We start from the raw sequence: 16,314 nt of genomic DNA on the forward strand, positions 1-16,314 counted from the left end.
CTTCGGCTTGCGCTCTCCACTGCCCAGAGTCAACACCACCTCATCCCCTTCTCTCTCTCAATCCCATTGATTCTGGAAAAACCCACTCTCTTTTTCCCACCTCCTCCCCCCTCCTCCAGCCAAAGCCTTCACCCGACCAGCTTGAGGGATTTGCGAGGGTCAACCTTTCCAACGGCCGCGCGATTGTTCCTTGTTCGACTACAGATCTGAAGAAAAAAAAAGAATTCTTTTCAGTTCGCCTTGAGAGTACTTGTCAGGTTTTCGCTCGCTGGAAATACCTGCATGCATCTGTCCCTGAACGACAATCCCAAGCTACAGACAGCCAACAAAGCTCCCTCTCCTCAAGAAGAATCCGCCGGCCCAGTTCCCTCCGCCAACAATCGTCTGGCAAGGCACCCCTGACACCTCAATCTTGCTGGGTAAATTTCGCGGCACCTCGACCGAGCGACTCCATCTCCGTCCGTATTCTTCGACCTTTCACTATTTTTTTTTTTCGAAGCTCAGGCAGCTATCCCTCGTCGGAAATATTCCTGTACCGAATAGTATCTTGCGCTCTCGGTATATGTGCCGCCGCACTTCGACGTTATATCATCTGTACCATACAAACGCTGTATACATTGAAGCTGCCCATCATGTCTACTGTACCGCCTCAACCGCCGCACTTTGACCGATACGTCGTGATTCATGTAGCCACTACATGCGACGAGCACGGCGTCTATGTCACCAAGGACTCAGCCGAGGTTATCGAGCTTGGATGGATTGAGCTTGACGCCAAGTCACTGGAAGAGGTATGGGCAAAAACTGGAGATTTGAGAAGCTTTCGAAATGGGCTCGGAGAATCGCGTCATTGGTTCTGTGTTGGTGCTGACCCGTCTCTTTCCCCCATAGCTTCACCGCGAGAGTGTGCTCGTGAAACCGATCAACACGCCCATCACGCCTCTATGCAGTAAGTCTTGGAATTTGTTGCCCTCTGCCAGCCATGTCTAGACGCGGCTGCGAAGCCTCGTGTCAGAAAGCATAATTCTATCACGACTGGAGCTAATTTCGACAAACTACAGCGAGCCTAACGACCCTCACCTGGGAGCATGTCCGTAATGCGGGAACGTTTCGAGATGCGATCAACCGGTTCGATGCATTTGCGAGTGAACACTTGACGAATCAAAATTTGGATTTCGTCTTCGTCACACTCGATGCCTGGGATCTCCGCGTCCAGCTTCCCCGTGAAGCTCGGGACAAGGCTGTCGTCCTCCCGCCTTACCTGCAACACTCGAGGACTTTCGATCTCCGTACCGAGTATCAGCGCTGGCAACAACACCACCCCGAATCGCTACCGTTCGGCCCTAGCATGCTCTCTAACATCTGCGCAGCGCTTGAGGTTGAGCCCGTACAATCGAGCGCCCCGATCAAGCACAATCTCCCTTTCCACCTGCAGGCCCTCGCCCCTGCCTCGCCTCGCCGTGCTATGGAAGAAGCCATCACTCTGGCGCGTGTGCTTCGCGGTCTCATTCGCAAGTCGCAGCCTGCCCACGAACACCCTGATGTGCTGACGAGGCCCATGGATGCCCGTGCTGATGTTCGTGCTTTCCTCTCGGAGCGCAGCAAGGTTTTGCACATGTCTGGTCTGCCCCATGACACCACTCAGTCCGAGCTCGAGAGCTGGTTTACGCAGTTTGGTGGAAGGCCTATCGCTTTCTGGACCTTGAGGACACCGGAACAGCACAAGCCAACTGGAACCGGCTTTGCAGTCTTCTCATCTCACGAAGAGGTAAGTCAACTAATGGAAAACACGATACTACATGACAGCTAATCCATTGGACCAGGCCGCCGAGAGTCTTTGCATGAACGGACGCGCTTTGAACGAAAAGGCCATTGAGGTGTCTCCCTCCTCCAGCCGAGTTCTTGACAGGGCTGCTGAAATCTTGACGCCGTTTCCTCCTAGCAAGAATCGCCCTCGACCTGGTGATTGGACGTGCCCCTCCTGTGGCTTCTCAAATTTCCAGAGACGCACTGCTTGTTTCCGCTGTTCTTTCCCAGCTGTCGGCGCTGGTGGTCCTCAAAATGAGATGAGCAGCTATGGTGGTGGTGGAGGCGGCAGTGGCGGCTATGGCTACGGCGCTCCTCCCATGATGCCTCCTCCTCACCACGGCGGGCACCACCACCACCACGGCGGTATGGGTCATGGCGGTGGTCGGATGGGTGGAAGTGGTGTTGTTCCTTTCCGGGCTGGCGATTGGAAGTGCGGTAATGAGGTCTGCGGCTACCACAACTTTGCCAAGAACGTATGCTGTCTCAGATGTGGTGCCAGCCGCGCCGGCGCCGCTGTTGTTGCGGACTCGGGATATCCTTCCCCAATGGACAGTGGATCAAACTATGGTATGGGCTCGCACTCTGTTGGCGGCACTCCCGGACCCGGCCCTTACGCATCTGCTGGCGGCCCCTTTGGCGGAGCTGGTGGCGGCTACGGCCAGCACTTTGGTGGTCCACCCAGTACTTATGCCCTGCCATCCGGCATTGGCGGCGGAGCCGCTCCTTACCCATCAGCCTTGAACACTCACATTGGTGGCCCTGCTCCTGGTTCCCACTCGGCTGGCCCCTTTGACAGCCGTGCTGCCGAGGCTGCTTTCCAGTCTGCCGGTAACGGCCCTGCATCTGCCGGCCCTTCCAACAACTTCTTTGGCTCACAAGCCGAGAACGACCCCTTTGCCTTCCTATCGACTGGAATTGGTGGTCTTACCGTTAGTGGAGATGCTCGCCAGAATGGTTCTGGCGCTGGCGGTCCACAGAGCAAGTCTCCTGCTGCCTAGGAGGCGCCGGACCTCTGAGGACCGCTCGAGTTGGATGGTGTCTTGAGGTCGCATCTGCCAGCCTCATTAAGCTTCTTCGACTCGACCACGGCACTCCAAAGTATGGCGCTGTAAAGGACACTTCGCGGTCGCTCATATTGTCAACTTCTTTAGTGCAACATGCTTGGTACTTGTTCTACAAGGTGTTCCAGGCTCCCAACTTGCATTTCGTCATTAATTTCTGCACCATATTCGGACGAATTTTTCATTCGATAGACTCGAAGTTCCCTTGGCGATATTCCTCTGGAACTATCCGCGTTGCGGAGTTGTCAGACTTGGACCAGGGTAAAAGGAGGGGAGTCAAGGTTGCGGTTACGGTAGGCGCGGTGTTGTGTGTCATCAAAATTCATCTTTGAGGGATGCTGGAAAGACAAAAGCACGGAATTTGAGATTGGGACTTCCTTGTTGTGCCACGGCACTACTACCTCGCAAGCAATACGAGGCATGTGGCATCGGCCGCCCATGTTTTGCCCAACTTGCCAGTATTTGCGGGGACGACATATTTACCCGGCTCATACTATGTTACTGTACATGGATGGAATTTTGTGTGAATCGGACTGGTGGGTGCATAGCGCAGGGAGTGTAGGGTTTATATTCTGGCCTCCGTTTTGTGTCCAAAGTCTCTTTACTGTTTCTTTTGCCTTTCTCTTGTTTCACAGTCTTGTATGTTATTTTTCTTCCTCTTCTGGTACCTACATTCCTTTTAGTAGTTCATGTGCATCATTTGCAGCTACATTGGTAGAAAAAGCATGGTCAAAGGATGGACTTGGCCGGATGGTGACTGAGTACTCTTTGACGGCGTGGAGTCTCATGAGGATGCACTCGGGGCTGAAGCACCCGATGGCTGGTGAAGACACTCAGGTGAAACCCATAAATCGATTTTGTTTCTATCACTTTTTCTCGTCACATGCGAAGGGATATCAATGCTTCCATTCTGCAAAGCGTACGGGAAATCCACCATAATGAAGCTATAAAAGACTGGGTTCATGTCTCCATTGGGACCGATACCAGGGCTGCCTTGAAAAAAAAAAATATCGTTGATGTTCGGCTGGAAAACCCACAGACACTTTGGACTCTACCAGGGGCGACTGGCCGTATCCTTGAGTCCCATCAGGTTTACGTGCATTGCCCATCATCACGAATAACGAGACTGGTTTTGGCACCTTGAGGCGCAAGTTATCCAGGAACCTGAGCACAACCCATCAAATCAAGACTGCGCGCTACCAGTCTGGTTCAACATATCCATCTACGGTTGATTGATGACACAGGTCTAGAGCTCATGGTTAGTCACTGCAAGCAATGTCACGACAACATCGGAAAACTTGTACCTGGGCAAATGCCGAATTTATTTACTCATTACTTTTCCTCATACTATGGACTAGGAACTACCTAGGTAAGTATGCACGAAGGCATATCCTTTTTGTTATACAGAAATGACCTGTGACGGACACACTATCTGCTTAGGTTGCCACGAAAGAGCAACAGCCATTGAAAATCATACATCAGATTGAGCCAGAGAGGGGGCATTGGGCTTTACCTATCACTTAGGACGAGCCTTTATCATCAGTGCTTGCCCAAGGAGCGAACGCGGTGTCTCTCAAGTCCAAGAATTGCTGCCACACCATTTCCCGATCAGGCTCATCGTCTCCCTCAAAGCTGACATCGCCATCAACTGTCTGGTTGTCTAGATTCGAGTTCTGGTCGAGGTCGTCATCTCGGGACCGACTTGTAGAGCCGAGCGATGTTGCAGCTACGTAGGGGACATGCATATCATGATCCTCTGGAGACGGCTTCCAGGCGTACTGGAGCTTGGTAGTATCACCAATGGCCGACTGGGCCGTAGGACTATCGGTACTAGAGTCGGACTCGTATCCGAAATCGTGCTCATATTCTTCCTGCACTTTATTGAAACTGCTTGTGATGGGGCCAGCTGCCAATTTGTCAGGATCAGTGCTTTGACGCGGGATCTCGTTGCCGTTCTTGTCGACTTTGAAATCAGGGTTCTCGCGGTCAACACCAGCATTCTTGAGGAGCTTCTCTTGCATGTCGCGATTCATCTCCATATTCTCCTCTTCTGTAAGGTCCGGATCGTCGAAGCGGTGCTCGTCCCACTTGTAGACAGCCTCATGGCGAACTTGTTGTGCCAGTAGGATTTTCTTGCGGTCATGTTCGTCCAGCTCGTCCCAGCGAGCACGTCGGAGGTGGAAGGGCTCAAATTCGAGATGCGTGTCGAGGGCGCGATTCTTGTAGTCAGAGTCGCGCATCCAGATCTCGGCCTCGCTGGGCACAAGGTTTCGTCCAGTCTCATGGTCCACATGTCCCCAGAGCAGGAGACCCATAAGATGTTGGTCGAGACGCAGATCGCGGCGGGCAGCTTCAGCCATGATGCAAGCAGATGGACGTTGCAAGGCTGGATGCATGGAACCCTTGGTGCCCCAATGTTCGAGTTGAGTGCGGCCGATCTCATTAGGCGGAACTCCCAACAGGCCAAGACCGTCGGGTCGCAGGTAATCGGGGTCAGCGTCAGCCCCGAGGTAGGCCTGTCCCAGGCGCCAATCGCGGCCAAGATCGTACCGAATCTTGCAACGGAGCAGGGACGGGAGATCACGGTAATTCTGACCAAAGAGCATCTGCCAGAGCGGATAGAGAGACCGCTGGCCAAACATGAGCTCGGAGAGATCGGCGGACTCGGGTCCATAGATGGGATCGCTGAGGCGAAAGTTCACCTTGGTCATGAAAATGGTCAAGTTGACCAGGTCTTGATCAGTAAAGACTTCGGTCTTCATGAGAAGCTCTTGTCGCTGCTTGGTGGTCGGCTGGTCCATGAGCATCCACAACTTCAAGACTGAGTCCTTGGCTCCCTGCGGGCAGCGCAAACCATATCGAGCCAGATGGGCGAGGATGTCAATCACGACATCGTCACGAAAGGCGACCATCTGGTAGTATTTCATGCTGGGCACCCGCTTGACTTTTCCGAGCAAAGGACGCGTGGATGCATTATCCTCATCTTCAGAGGTAGGAGATGCAAGCACTCGACCCACAGGGTCACGAATAGCAAGGTGTTTGTATGTGGGATCTGAATCCCACTTGAACACATGAATGGCATTTGGGGCCCATTGACGGCTCAACATTACTACAGTGGACTGTAGATACGTGTTCATCTGGACGTGAAACTGGAGGGAAACCGAGTATAGCGTCAGAACATCGCGAGGGGGTAAGTACTCAGCGACAGCCATGATGAGCTCCGGAACGCGTGAGAGGGCCGTGATCACATCAAAAGGAGGCTTGTAGCATCCAGTGGCAGGAGGGGGCGACTTGGCCGAAAGAGAAATGCGGCTGTGAATACCGAGTGCGAGCTGTCTCAATCTTCGGGTGTTTCCTCTACCATTATGAAGAGCTTCGAGAATCTGTTCGGTCCGGCGAGGACGATACTCGGGCTGGGTAGGGTTGAGCTGACCTGCGATGGCACCTACCTCGTTCTGGTCAACCTGATTAGTGGCTTCAAATTCAGCACGCTGTGCAATCGCCATGTGTCGTGCGCGAGCGGCATTGCTGAGTGCAGCAGTAGCAGGAGTAGCCAAGGTGAACTTCTTGAACGACTTGACCAGAGCAGAGGCCGGTGTTTGCGGAATTCGCTGAATCTTGAAAGGAACAGACTCATCATCCAGCTCGTCGGACTCGAGGTTATAGATTGGCACCTTGAGGAGCTTGGTGCGCTTGTCCAGCGGAGTCTTTCGAGCATTCTCAAACTTATCAATCTGAGCTTGAAGCTCCGGTATATTGGGTTTGTGAGTTCCCATGTAAGAAGCCACTGCCACGTAGTGAGTGGCATCATTCGTGGTCTTGCGCGGTGCAGCACCAGGAAGAGAGAGATTCAGACGTGAAGGAGCAGCCTTACGCTGAGATGTTCCAACACCAGCAGAGAAGCCTGGAACATTGTCCCCCATCTGTGGACGAAGGGGAGAAGGGGACGAACCCGAAGGTATACCTCCATGTCGACGCATAGGTGATCCTTGAGGCGAACTGGTTGCGAGTACACAACTTCTGGGAGTGGTCGGCAATCCAACGCCCTCATGAGTTGGCTCAGGTGTGAGTTCACGGGTATAAGAGCCCTTTGTGTCTGAGGGAGCGATTTCCTTATTGTGGCTACTTGAAGCGATTGAAATGTGCTGCTCGGTCGTAGGGCGAAAATCGCCAAGGGGAATGTGAGCTGTCTCATAGGTTCCAATGCGAACCTTCTTCCGGGGAGAGGAAACGACAAGATCCTTCTCAATGTCACCTTGGCCTGAAAATCCCTTGCTGAGCGCATCCTGTGCAACTAAAGCCAACGATGGGGTGTTGATGATAGACATTGTCTGCATCTGCTCGTCAATGGCGAGTTTGCGGAGTGCCTTGGCAAGATCGCCGGCTGTGACTTCTTGAACATCATGGAGAAGATCTGGATTCGGGAGTTGGTCCATGATATGGTCATGGAAGGCCGACTCCAAAGAGTCAGGTCCAACGAGAGTAGTGCCCCCCATGGCTGGTGAGTGGCCCCAAGATGAGCAGGAATGATTCGTATCTTTGTTTTGTGAATGAAGTGATTGATGGGATATTGCCAGAGTCTAAGCTTGAAGCTTCTCTTAGAGTTTGGGAAGAATCTTGGAGGAGTCGACGATTGTGTTGATGAATCTGTTGATTGTGCAGACCGCAATCATATCTTCAGTGTGACTCTTCTGGATTGAAAACCCCCAGGGTGCCTGTATTGAATGTTTAGTTCAAGTGAGAAGTCACCCTGATGATGATATTATATACATCGGGGAGCAAGGGACAAATCCATAGACTGGGTGGTTGCATCGGATGGACTCACTTATTCTATTTCTGTAACTGAAGAAGAAGAAAAAACCGGTCAAACAAGAAAGGTGTTTGCACACTGACAATTGGTGTCAACAATGTGTAGGGTCTGCAGGCATGTTAGTCACGGTCTTCTTTTTCTCAATGATGAAGGCTTGGGAAGTCCGAGCATGTCACCAGACCAAACTCATGTTAGTAGATTCGCGGCGCTGATTGGCCATTCTATATCTGGGAGACTCAACGGGAAAAGGGGAATAAGTGACACATACCTTTCCCATGGGCGTGTGCGACCAACGGAAACCAAGAAGATAGGTACTGCTCGCAAATGAATATGGGAATCAAGGACCGAACATCAAGTTGCTGGCAACGAAGCAGTGAGTGGCACCGTCGAAGATGCCTGACACAAATTTGTCAAGTGTTCGGTAAAGTACCAAGCTTGACAAGTAGAGGGGTGCCGAAAAAAATGAATTTGCGATCTCGTAGATCGCCTTGTCCATCCAACAAGGTACTCAATGATTTGGAAACAATCCAACGCCTGGAAACGCGAATTGCCGTCTGAACTTCACCGGCCGCCGTTGACCGGACTCAGAGGGGACCCACTCGAAACAATCGGGGCAGAGGCAGAATAATCCAGCTTCCGATTGTCTGAAACTCGACACCAGTGGGCTCGCGATTTTCGTGGTGCATCAATGACTACGTCTACCGGGATATCTCAGAATAAAAATTCACTGCACCTAATGTAGCTGGGGAAAAGACAATTATACCTTCGAGCATGGGCTGCGTTTGTTGATGTTGGAGATATCTCGCAGTTTGGGCCCTCAGCTCAACAAGTTACAAGGACAAAACGCAAAGCGTCTTTAATGTATTGTCACGGGACAAAATTAAAGATGCAAGAGTACGACTCCGGGATGCGGCAGCATTTGTGATTAGTTAGACTCGTCAGACCTTGCGATGTCAAAGATTCCTGGCAGACCTGTCAGGTTTAGTCGTGTCACCATCAAAGGATGAAAAGAATGCCACTGTGCTCAACTTCTGTGTGCGAAATCCTAGAGGCCATTCAGGAGGCAAATAATGCAGCATTCAAGTAATAAATCTTTCAAACACAAAATTATTGGGAATCATGTCTCATTCAGAGTGTGGCCTGAGTAAAAAAACATGACAGGTCTGTAGCAATATTACAAATCCAACCGTCCTAGCACTACGCATATGCATGCTAGATCCCTTTACTAGACGACTCCTCGATCTCAGGGTATCAGAAATTTGTTTACTGCCTCTCAGCTCATCCATCTCTAGCCTACCCACAATTCAAATAGGACAGACCATGCCCTTGATTGGGAAATCACTCTCATCCGATGAATGAGAACCATTGCTTCCCAAGAATGTCTGTGGCTGCATAGACAAGACTGAAATGCCTTCTACTCTTGGCGCGGATACAATCTATCGACCCATCTCGTCGAGATTAATATCGGAATCATCTTTACCCACAATGGAGTCTGCAACTTTCCAGATCTGCAGCATATTATCCTCGGCGGCCGAAGCCATCAGCCAGGGCTCATTCTGGTTCCACGAGAAATCAGTTAGGTGGTTGGTGTGGCCACCATGCATAAACAACCTGGTATCGATTAGTGGTAATCGCAAAAAGGGCAAAATTATTGAAAGCTTACAGCTCAGGAGCACCATCCTCCTGATCATCCGGTTGCTGTTCTTCACCAACGCGGGCCAGGTCCCAGAAAATGATTCTGCGATCGTAACTCGCACTTCCAAGAATGCCAGCCTCATGAGGATGCCAAGAAATGGCAGTAACGGCGTCCTGGTGGCCCTCAAGAGTGTGTACCTTCTCCTTGACGTTTCGGAGATCCCAAATGCCAATGGTGTTGTCACCAGAGGCTGTAGCGACCAACGACTCGCTAGTGGGATTAAAGGCCAGGGCGTTGATTGGCTCGGTGTGACCGTGTCTGGCAACGAGGGCAGCCTGGGTTGTGGAAGACTGCCGAGTATCCAGAATCTGCAGGGTCAAATCATCCGAAACAGTGCCAATGAAGTTCTGGCAGATGGGTGAATATTGCACGTCATTGACGACATTTGTGTGATGCGTGTAGACTCGCGAAGCGTTCAGTGTGGTTTTGCCAGACTCCAACGACTTCAGGTCCCACAAACGCACAGTCTGGTCTTCGCTGCCGGATGCGAGGGAACCCTCGATATGGGGGCTCCATGAGAGACCGAAACCCTCCTTGTCGTGGCCTTCAAGAGTGATCTGAGGGTTGACCTTTCCGTTTGGAGTGTTGCTGTGCTTGGTCCGGTCAAAAATCAAGATGTTGCCGTTGCTGGTCAGCGTAGCAATAAGATCAGGGTTTTGCGGGCAATAGCGAGCCTTGTTGACCTCACTGGGATGGTCAATCTTTTGAACAATGTTCCACTTCATGGCGGTCTTGTCACCCTTGCCATGGCCACCAATCTCGCCTCGCTCTTCGTCGTAGTCGCGCGGGTTGGGTCGAATATCCTTGGGAATTTCGACTTCGGCGATCTGAAGGTAGTTCTGCTTGTCGTCCGAGGTGTGAGTTCCAATGAGAGCCCTGTGAATTCGCACGTTTCTTCCCTCGGGCTCCTTGACATCAGGAAACCATTGGACGGTAAGGGTAGGCCAAGTCAGGGCGGTGCTTGAACGAGCTGATTAGCAGGCAGTTTGCAGATGTAGCTGAAGTAGACAAAATGGTCAGATACCTGAGAATCATGTCGTAAAGAAAGGGTGCGTTCTTCTTCCATGTCTTGTACTCCTCATTGATGATTCTCTGAGCTTCGTCATCTTCCTCGCCGCCATAGGTAGGAACGTCCACTGTAAGCAAGGTCAGTGCCGTGCGCAAGATGCTTCTTGGTGGGGGGAGACGGTGAACTAACTATCGGCGTCCTCGACGATCGGAGCAGGTGCCATGTTGGGCGAATGTAATGGCCGCCGGTAGGCTGAAGGGAATTGAAAGTTTCAGTTCCAGAGAATTAAGGACTCCACGAGCGGATTGCTGGTCGATTGATTTCCGCGCAAAAGGTAGGTATGTGATGGGAATGCGGATTGAAAGTCAAACGAGCATGGGGAAAAGCTTCCAAGCCAAAGACGCGGTTCGCGTAAAGTGGTCGAGAGCTATCCAAGGTACGGAACCCTTCCAATTGGCGTCTTGACACGCTAAGGCAGAAAACGGCTTGGGCTTCTTTTTTTCATTCTTGGCGTCCATCTTACATAATCTGCTGGAGCATGCAAAAAGCTGCTACACTACTATTCGCTCTAATATTTCGGGTAATTGCCGGCAACGGCACTGTACGTGTGGTGGATTCTACACAGTAAACGGCGCAGGGGAAAAGTCCACAACCATTCCCAGGCCCCAAATTCCAGCCTGTATTCCAGTTTCATTATACTGTGTCCAGTGTGTGTGTCTACCGTAGTTTATGTAGTACAGTGGGCACAGGCCCCCCGAAGCTCAGCCTTGTGTCGGGAATCCATGACCGACTTGATTGTTCCTCGCCGACCCTCTATTTGCCGCCCGTTGACGGAGTCATTGACCTGGTCTCACCATTCCCTCCCTCCCGCCTACCTACCCACCTAACGTCTGCAACCTTCAATCTGCAACACCCACACACGTTGGCCTCGACTTTGCTAGAAAAGTCCCAATGTGCTACGCGGGATCTTTGTCAACTTCAGTTTGCAATACTTTTCTTTTCCGTATAGGTTCGTTCCGGAGTTTAGGATTCTATATTTCGGCCTAAGTACATAGGCAGAGTCATTGTCCTTGTCGCCACCGTTTTGTCTATTCTCTCCTCTCCCTGGCATTGCGATCACTTCGTTTCCGCAGTCGAACTGCGCAAGATCTGTTGATCGATCTCGTCATTTCGATAGTGTATAAACACGACTGTACACTTATACTCTGGTAGCTTTGGCTACACGCTCAGCTTAGCAACCAATCATGGGGTTTGTCTGCATTTGCAGCATGTTGCTGCGCAATTGTCGCATTCCATATCTTCTAATTCGCTGATTTCCGTACAGTGTTCCCAAGTTCTTCAGATGGCTCTCGGAGCGCTATCCGGCCATCTCTCAGCTCATTGCTGAAAATCGAATCCCCGAATTCGACAACTTGTACCTTGATATGAATGGCATCATCCACAACTGCACACACAAGGACAGCGACGATGCCACCTATCGCCTCAGCGAAAAAGAAATGTTCATCCGCATCTTCAACTACATTGAGCATCTTTTCGGCACCATCAAGCCGCAGAAACTCTTCTTCATGGCCATTGACGGTGTCGCCCCCCGCGCCAAGATGAACCAACAACGTGCGCGCCGTTTCCGAACTGCACTCGATGCCGAGAAGGCTCGTGAAAAGGCTGTTCGCGAGGGCATCGAATTGCCCAAGGAGGAGGCCTTTGACAGCAACTGCATTACACCAGGAACTGAATTCATGCAGAAATTGACTCAGCACCTCAAGTATTTCATTGCAAAGAAGGTCTCTGAGGACAAGGACTGGCAGGGTTGTGACATTGTCCTGTCCGGCCACGAAGTGCCCGGCGAGGGTGAGCACAAGATCATGGAGTACATCCGCAATGCGAAGGCCCAGCCCGACTACGACCCAAATGTGCGACATTGCCTCTACGGTCTCGATGCTGATCTCATCATGCTGGGGCTGCTCAGTCATGACCCCCATTTTTGCTTGCTGAGAGAGGAGGTCACGTTTGGCCGTGCCTCGAAAAATAAATCCAAGGAGTTGGAACATCAGAATTTCTATCTCATGCATCTTTGTATTGTTCGCGAGTACTTGGAGTTGGAGTTCCAGGACTTGAAAAAGGAAGGGGCCTTGCCTTTTGCATTTGACATGGAGCGGGTCATTGACGATTTCATCTTGATGGCGTTCTTTGTCGGAAACGACTTCTTGCCGAATCTGCCATACTTGCACATCAATGAAGGTGCGTTGGCTACCATGTTCCGCATATATAAGGAGATCCTCCCCCAGACCGAGGGATATATCAACGAGGGCGGTGTTATCAACCTGTCACGACTCGGATTGCTGCTCGAAGAATTGTCCAAGGAGGAAACCCGCCATTTCGAGCATGAAAACTCAGATGAGAAGTGGCTTAGAAGCAAGCGTGCAGTAGAAGCCAAGGCGGAAACAATAACGAGAGCAAAGGGCAAGGTTATCATGACAACACCGCAAAAAGATCTTTGGAAGCAAATTCGCAAGTATATACAGAAGCGCCCGGGAGGTGACCTTGACTTGGGCACGAAGCTGGCTGCGGCCGACCGGAAATTCGTCCAGGATGCTGCCGACAGTCTCCATGTGGAGTGGCGCACCTCCGAGGATGAAGATGGTGAACGTCATCTCCTGTTGTCCATGCCCGCTAAGGCCGAGGGGGGCGATGAGGATGATGAGGAAGAGGAGGAAGGACACTTGGCTCTTCTCCGCGTCATGAAGCGTTATGATAATGCTCAAATCATCGATGAGACGCCCGAGGAAGCTCAAGCTTCCATGCAAGTCAAGTACAAGGAGAAGTTCCTGGAATGGAAGGAGAAGTACTACGCTGAGAAGTTTGAGGAATGGACACCTGCAACCAAGGAGACAGAGTTGCGCAAGCTTTGCGAGAATTACGTCCAGGGATTGCAATGGGTGCTGTACTATTACTACCAGGGTGTAGCATCCTGGCCTTGGTACTATGCTTCTCATTATTCCCCCATGATTTCTGGTACGACCCGTAAAGTTTTGCCCCTGGTTTATATCAACCTTGCTAACATACACCAGATGTCACCAAAGGCTTCGGTGCAGACCTCGACTTCAAGTTGGGTCAACCGTTCCGTCCTTTTGAGCAGCTCATGGGTGTCTTGCCAGACCGAAGCAAGAAGATTGTCCCCACAGTCTATCATCCCTTGATGACGGAGCCGAACTCTCCAATCATTGACTTCTACCCGCGAGATTTCGAACTTGACATGAATGGCAAAAAGATGGAGTGGGAAGCTGTCGTCAAGATCCCCTTCATCGATGAGCAGCGTCTGCTTTCGGCCATGGCTTCGAAGAATGATTTGCTATCCGACGATGAAAAGGCTAGAAATAGCTTTGGTGTCACGTTGAAGTTTACGTATGATCGCACGTTGGATTATACTTATCCTTCCTCGTTGACGGGCGAATTTCCCGACGTTCAGCATTGCAAAGTGGTTGAGAACATTTACGACCTTCCAGTGGCTGAGGGACTTGAGCTTTACCGAGGTCTTGTACCCGGGGCAAAACTGAAAATGGAGGCTCTCGCTGGATTTCCCAGTCTTGCAACTCTGCCATACAATGCTGCTCTAGGTTTTCACGGTGTCAAGGTCTTCCAGCAAGAAAGTCGCAATGAGAGCATGGTTGTCACGCTCTCAGATGTCGAGGCACGGGTCCGAGTCGAGTCTGCAAAGGCCAAGCTTGGTAAGAGATGTTTTGTGGGATATCCCTTCTTGCAGGAAGCCAAGATTGTTCGAGTTTCAGATGAACTATTTGATTACACCCTCGCTGAAGATGATTCCGGCCAGGTGGTCACCCGTAATCACCATGGCAAGGAGATTGACGACTGGAGCGCCAAGGCCGACCGCATCGAATCTTTCTACAGTACCAGGCTAGGAATCATCATCGGAAACGTGGAGTCCATGGTCCATGTTGATATGCTCAAAGGCCTTACCAAGACTGATGCTGGTGCATTGATCAAGGAATACGGCTATATTCCTGGCGTCGAGACTGATTATCCCTCTCAAGTCATTGTGGATGAAGTTGTCAGCGAGGACCAACGATTCATTGAGAAGGCTGCTCTCCCTATCGAGGAAGAATATCCGCTCAAATCTCGTGTCTTCTATTTGGGCGATGCTGTACGCGACCGAGATTTTGAGGCATGGGCCAAGGCCTCTGAGCAGGCTAAAGTCCTCGGCCCAATACCACGAGAGGTACTAAGGCCGGTGTACGGTCGTCCAGTCGAGATTGCCGGACACGGTAGCAATCGTGCCAAGATTGTCACTTCTCTCTACATTCTGAAACCTAATCTTGAGGCTGCCGAAGCGGACGAGCTCGCTCCCAAGTTAGATCGCTTTGTCAAGACCGAACCAAGCTTTGCCAAGGGAATCATTCAGCAGGCGGAGCGGGAAAATCCTTATTGGCCGTCATACTCACTCGCCCAGAAGTTGAGGATGCCACCACTCGTACTCAGCAAGATTACTGCGTCCTTCTTTGTGCAGACCATTGGTGGAATGCGCGTCAATCTTGGCCTCAATCTGAAATTTGAGGCCAGGAAGCAGAAGGTGCTTGGCTATTCTCGAAAATCCAAGACTGGTTGGGAGTTCAGCCCAGCAGCTGTGCAGCTAATTGCCGAGTACATTGCAGCGTTCCCTGATTTCTTCCAGGCCATCAAGAACAATCCTCAGGGTAGCGAGCTCAATGAAACGGACATATTCCCGGACCCTAGCTATGCTAGCCAAAGGATCAAGGAAATGGGTGCTTGGATCAAGAACACAGATAGAGGCAACTTTGAAAAGGTTCCTCTAGAGGCCGAGCAACTCGATTCCGATGCGGTTCGAAGTATCGAGCAAGCTGTCGATGCACTGCTTTCGGATGCACCACAACCTGTCATTCGGGTCATGAATGATGTCCCTAGAAACGCTCTGATCCGGCCTCAGGATGTTGAGCAGCGGCTGGGTAACCAGCAATTTACTCTTGGAGATCGAGTTGTCTATGTGCAGGATTCAGGCAAGGTGCCCATCGGCTTGAAAGGCACTGTCGTTGGTATCAGCAATATTGGTAGCACCCCCATGTTGGATGTCCTCTTCGACCAGACATTCATGGGAGGGTCGTCTCTGAATGAGAGATGCTCTGCTTTCCGCGGTGGAGTGGTGCCAGCCAATTCCGTTCTCAACACCACCTATCCCCAACTGCTGGCTACTAGCAATGCCAGGCGCCAACAACCTTCTCAGGCTAGTCAGCCCTTCTCAGTCACAGGTTCAGGGAACCGCGCCAACAGCAAATATGTGTCGCAGAATGGGCATTCTTACCGAGAGGCACCTGCTCCCGGAGCACTGCACGGAAGTTACACTGGAGCAGTACAAGGTCATGCATCGACACACCGAGCGAGAGGTAGAGGCGGGCACCCGCAAGTTGGAAACACGAACGTTGCTCCCCACTTACAATCGGCTAATTTGGTCTATCGTCCGGCCCCTGGTCACAATCAGCAAAACCCGAATGGCCCTGCCCGTGGTGGTCGTGGGGGCAGGGGTGCTCGAGGCGGCGGTACACTATACAATACCCATGGTCATGCGCAACCAACAGGTCACTCAGTGGCAAATCCTCCCACTCAGGGTGGATACAACGCAGTCCCACCACCAACGAACCTCAATCACAGTGGTCGTGGACGTGGTAGAGGCCGTGGATCTAGGGGCAGAGGTGGCCCTCCTCGAGGCAGAGGAGGTGCTGCTCAGGAGCAGACCGCCTAATCAGAACGGTCTTGGGTCAGGATTGATGAGTATGAGTATTTGACAGAAAGTATAAGAAAATGAGAGAGAAAAAAAAAACAGTAAATAAATTTCATGCAACCCAATAATGTGGCTCGGTGCTTTGTAATTGCAATTAGACATGTCCTGGCAGTGCACTCTTTC

The 16,314-nt window shown here is 51.4% G+C and overlaps 4 protein-coding genes across 4 annotated transcripts; 2 read left to right on the forward strand and 2 right to left on the reverse strand.

Moving 5' to 3' along the window:
- Positions 1 to 632: 632 nt before the first annotated feature.
- PFICI_10709 (uncharacterized protein) lies at positions 633 to 2,804 on the forward strand (the record flags this gene model as incomplete). Its single annotated transcript, XM_007839290.1, has 4 exons — positions 633 to 788; positions 889 to 946; positions 1,059 to 1,765; positions 1,821 to 2,804. 4 exons carry the CDS (start codon positions 633 to 635, stop codon positions 2,802 to 2,804), a joined length of 1,905 nt encoding a protein of 634 aa, XP_007837481.1.
- Positions 2,805 to 4,387: 1,583 nt separating this feature from the next.
- Positions 4,388 to 7,363, reverse strand: PFICI_10710 (uncharacterized protein; the record flags this gene model as incomplete). Its single annotated transcript, XM_007839291.1, has 1 exon — positions 4,388 to 7,363. The coding sequence occupies one exon, from the start codon at positions 7,361 to 7,363 to the stop codon at positions 4,388 to 4,390; it is 2,976 nt and encodes a 991-aa protein (XP_007837482.1).
- Positions 7,364 to 9,113: 1,750 nt separating this feature from the next.
- PFICI_10711 (Histone acetyltransferase type B subunit 2) lies at positions 9,114 to 10,605 on the reverse strand (the record flags this gene model as incomplete). Its single annotated transcript, XM_007839292.1, has 4 exons — positions 9,114 to 9,288; positions 9,341 to 10,333; positions 10,398 to 10,509; positions 10,572 to 10,605. 4 exons carry the CDS (start codon positions 10,603 to 10,605, stop codon positions 9,114 to 9,116), a joined length of 1,314 nt encoding a protein of 437 aa, XP_007837483.1.
- Positions 10,606 to 11,626: 1,021 nt separating this feature from the next.
- PFICI_10712 (uncharacterized protein) lies at positions 11,627 to 16,152 on the forward strand (the record flags this gene model as incomplete). The annotated part of the gene is made up of 3 exons (XM_007839293.1): positions 11,627 to 11,631; positions 11,707 to 13,394; positions 13,451 to 16,152. The coding sequence occupies 3 exons, from the start codon at positions 11,627 to 11,629 to the stop codon at positions 16,150 to 16,152; spliced, it is 4,395 nt and encodes a 1,464-aa protein (XP_007837484.1).
- Between the last annotated feature and the right edge of the window lie 162 nt (positions 16,153 to 16,314).

This window comes from Pestalotiopsis fici (genome assembly GCF_000516985.1).
Source record: "Pestalotiopsis fici W106-1 unplaced genomic scaffold PFICI_Scf_8, whole genome shotgun sequence".
Taxonomy (NCBI): Eukaryota; Fungi; Ascomycota; class Sordariomycetes; order Amphisphaeriales; family Sporocadaceae; genus Pestalotiopsis; species Pestalotiopsis fici.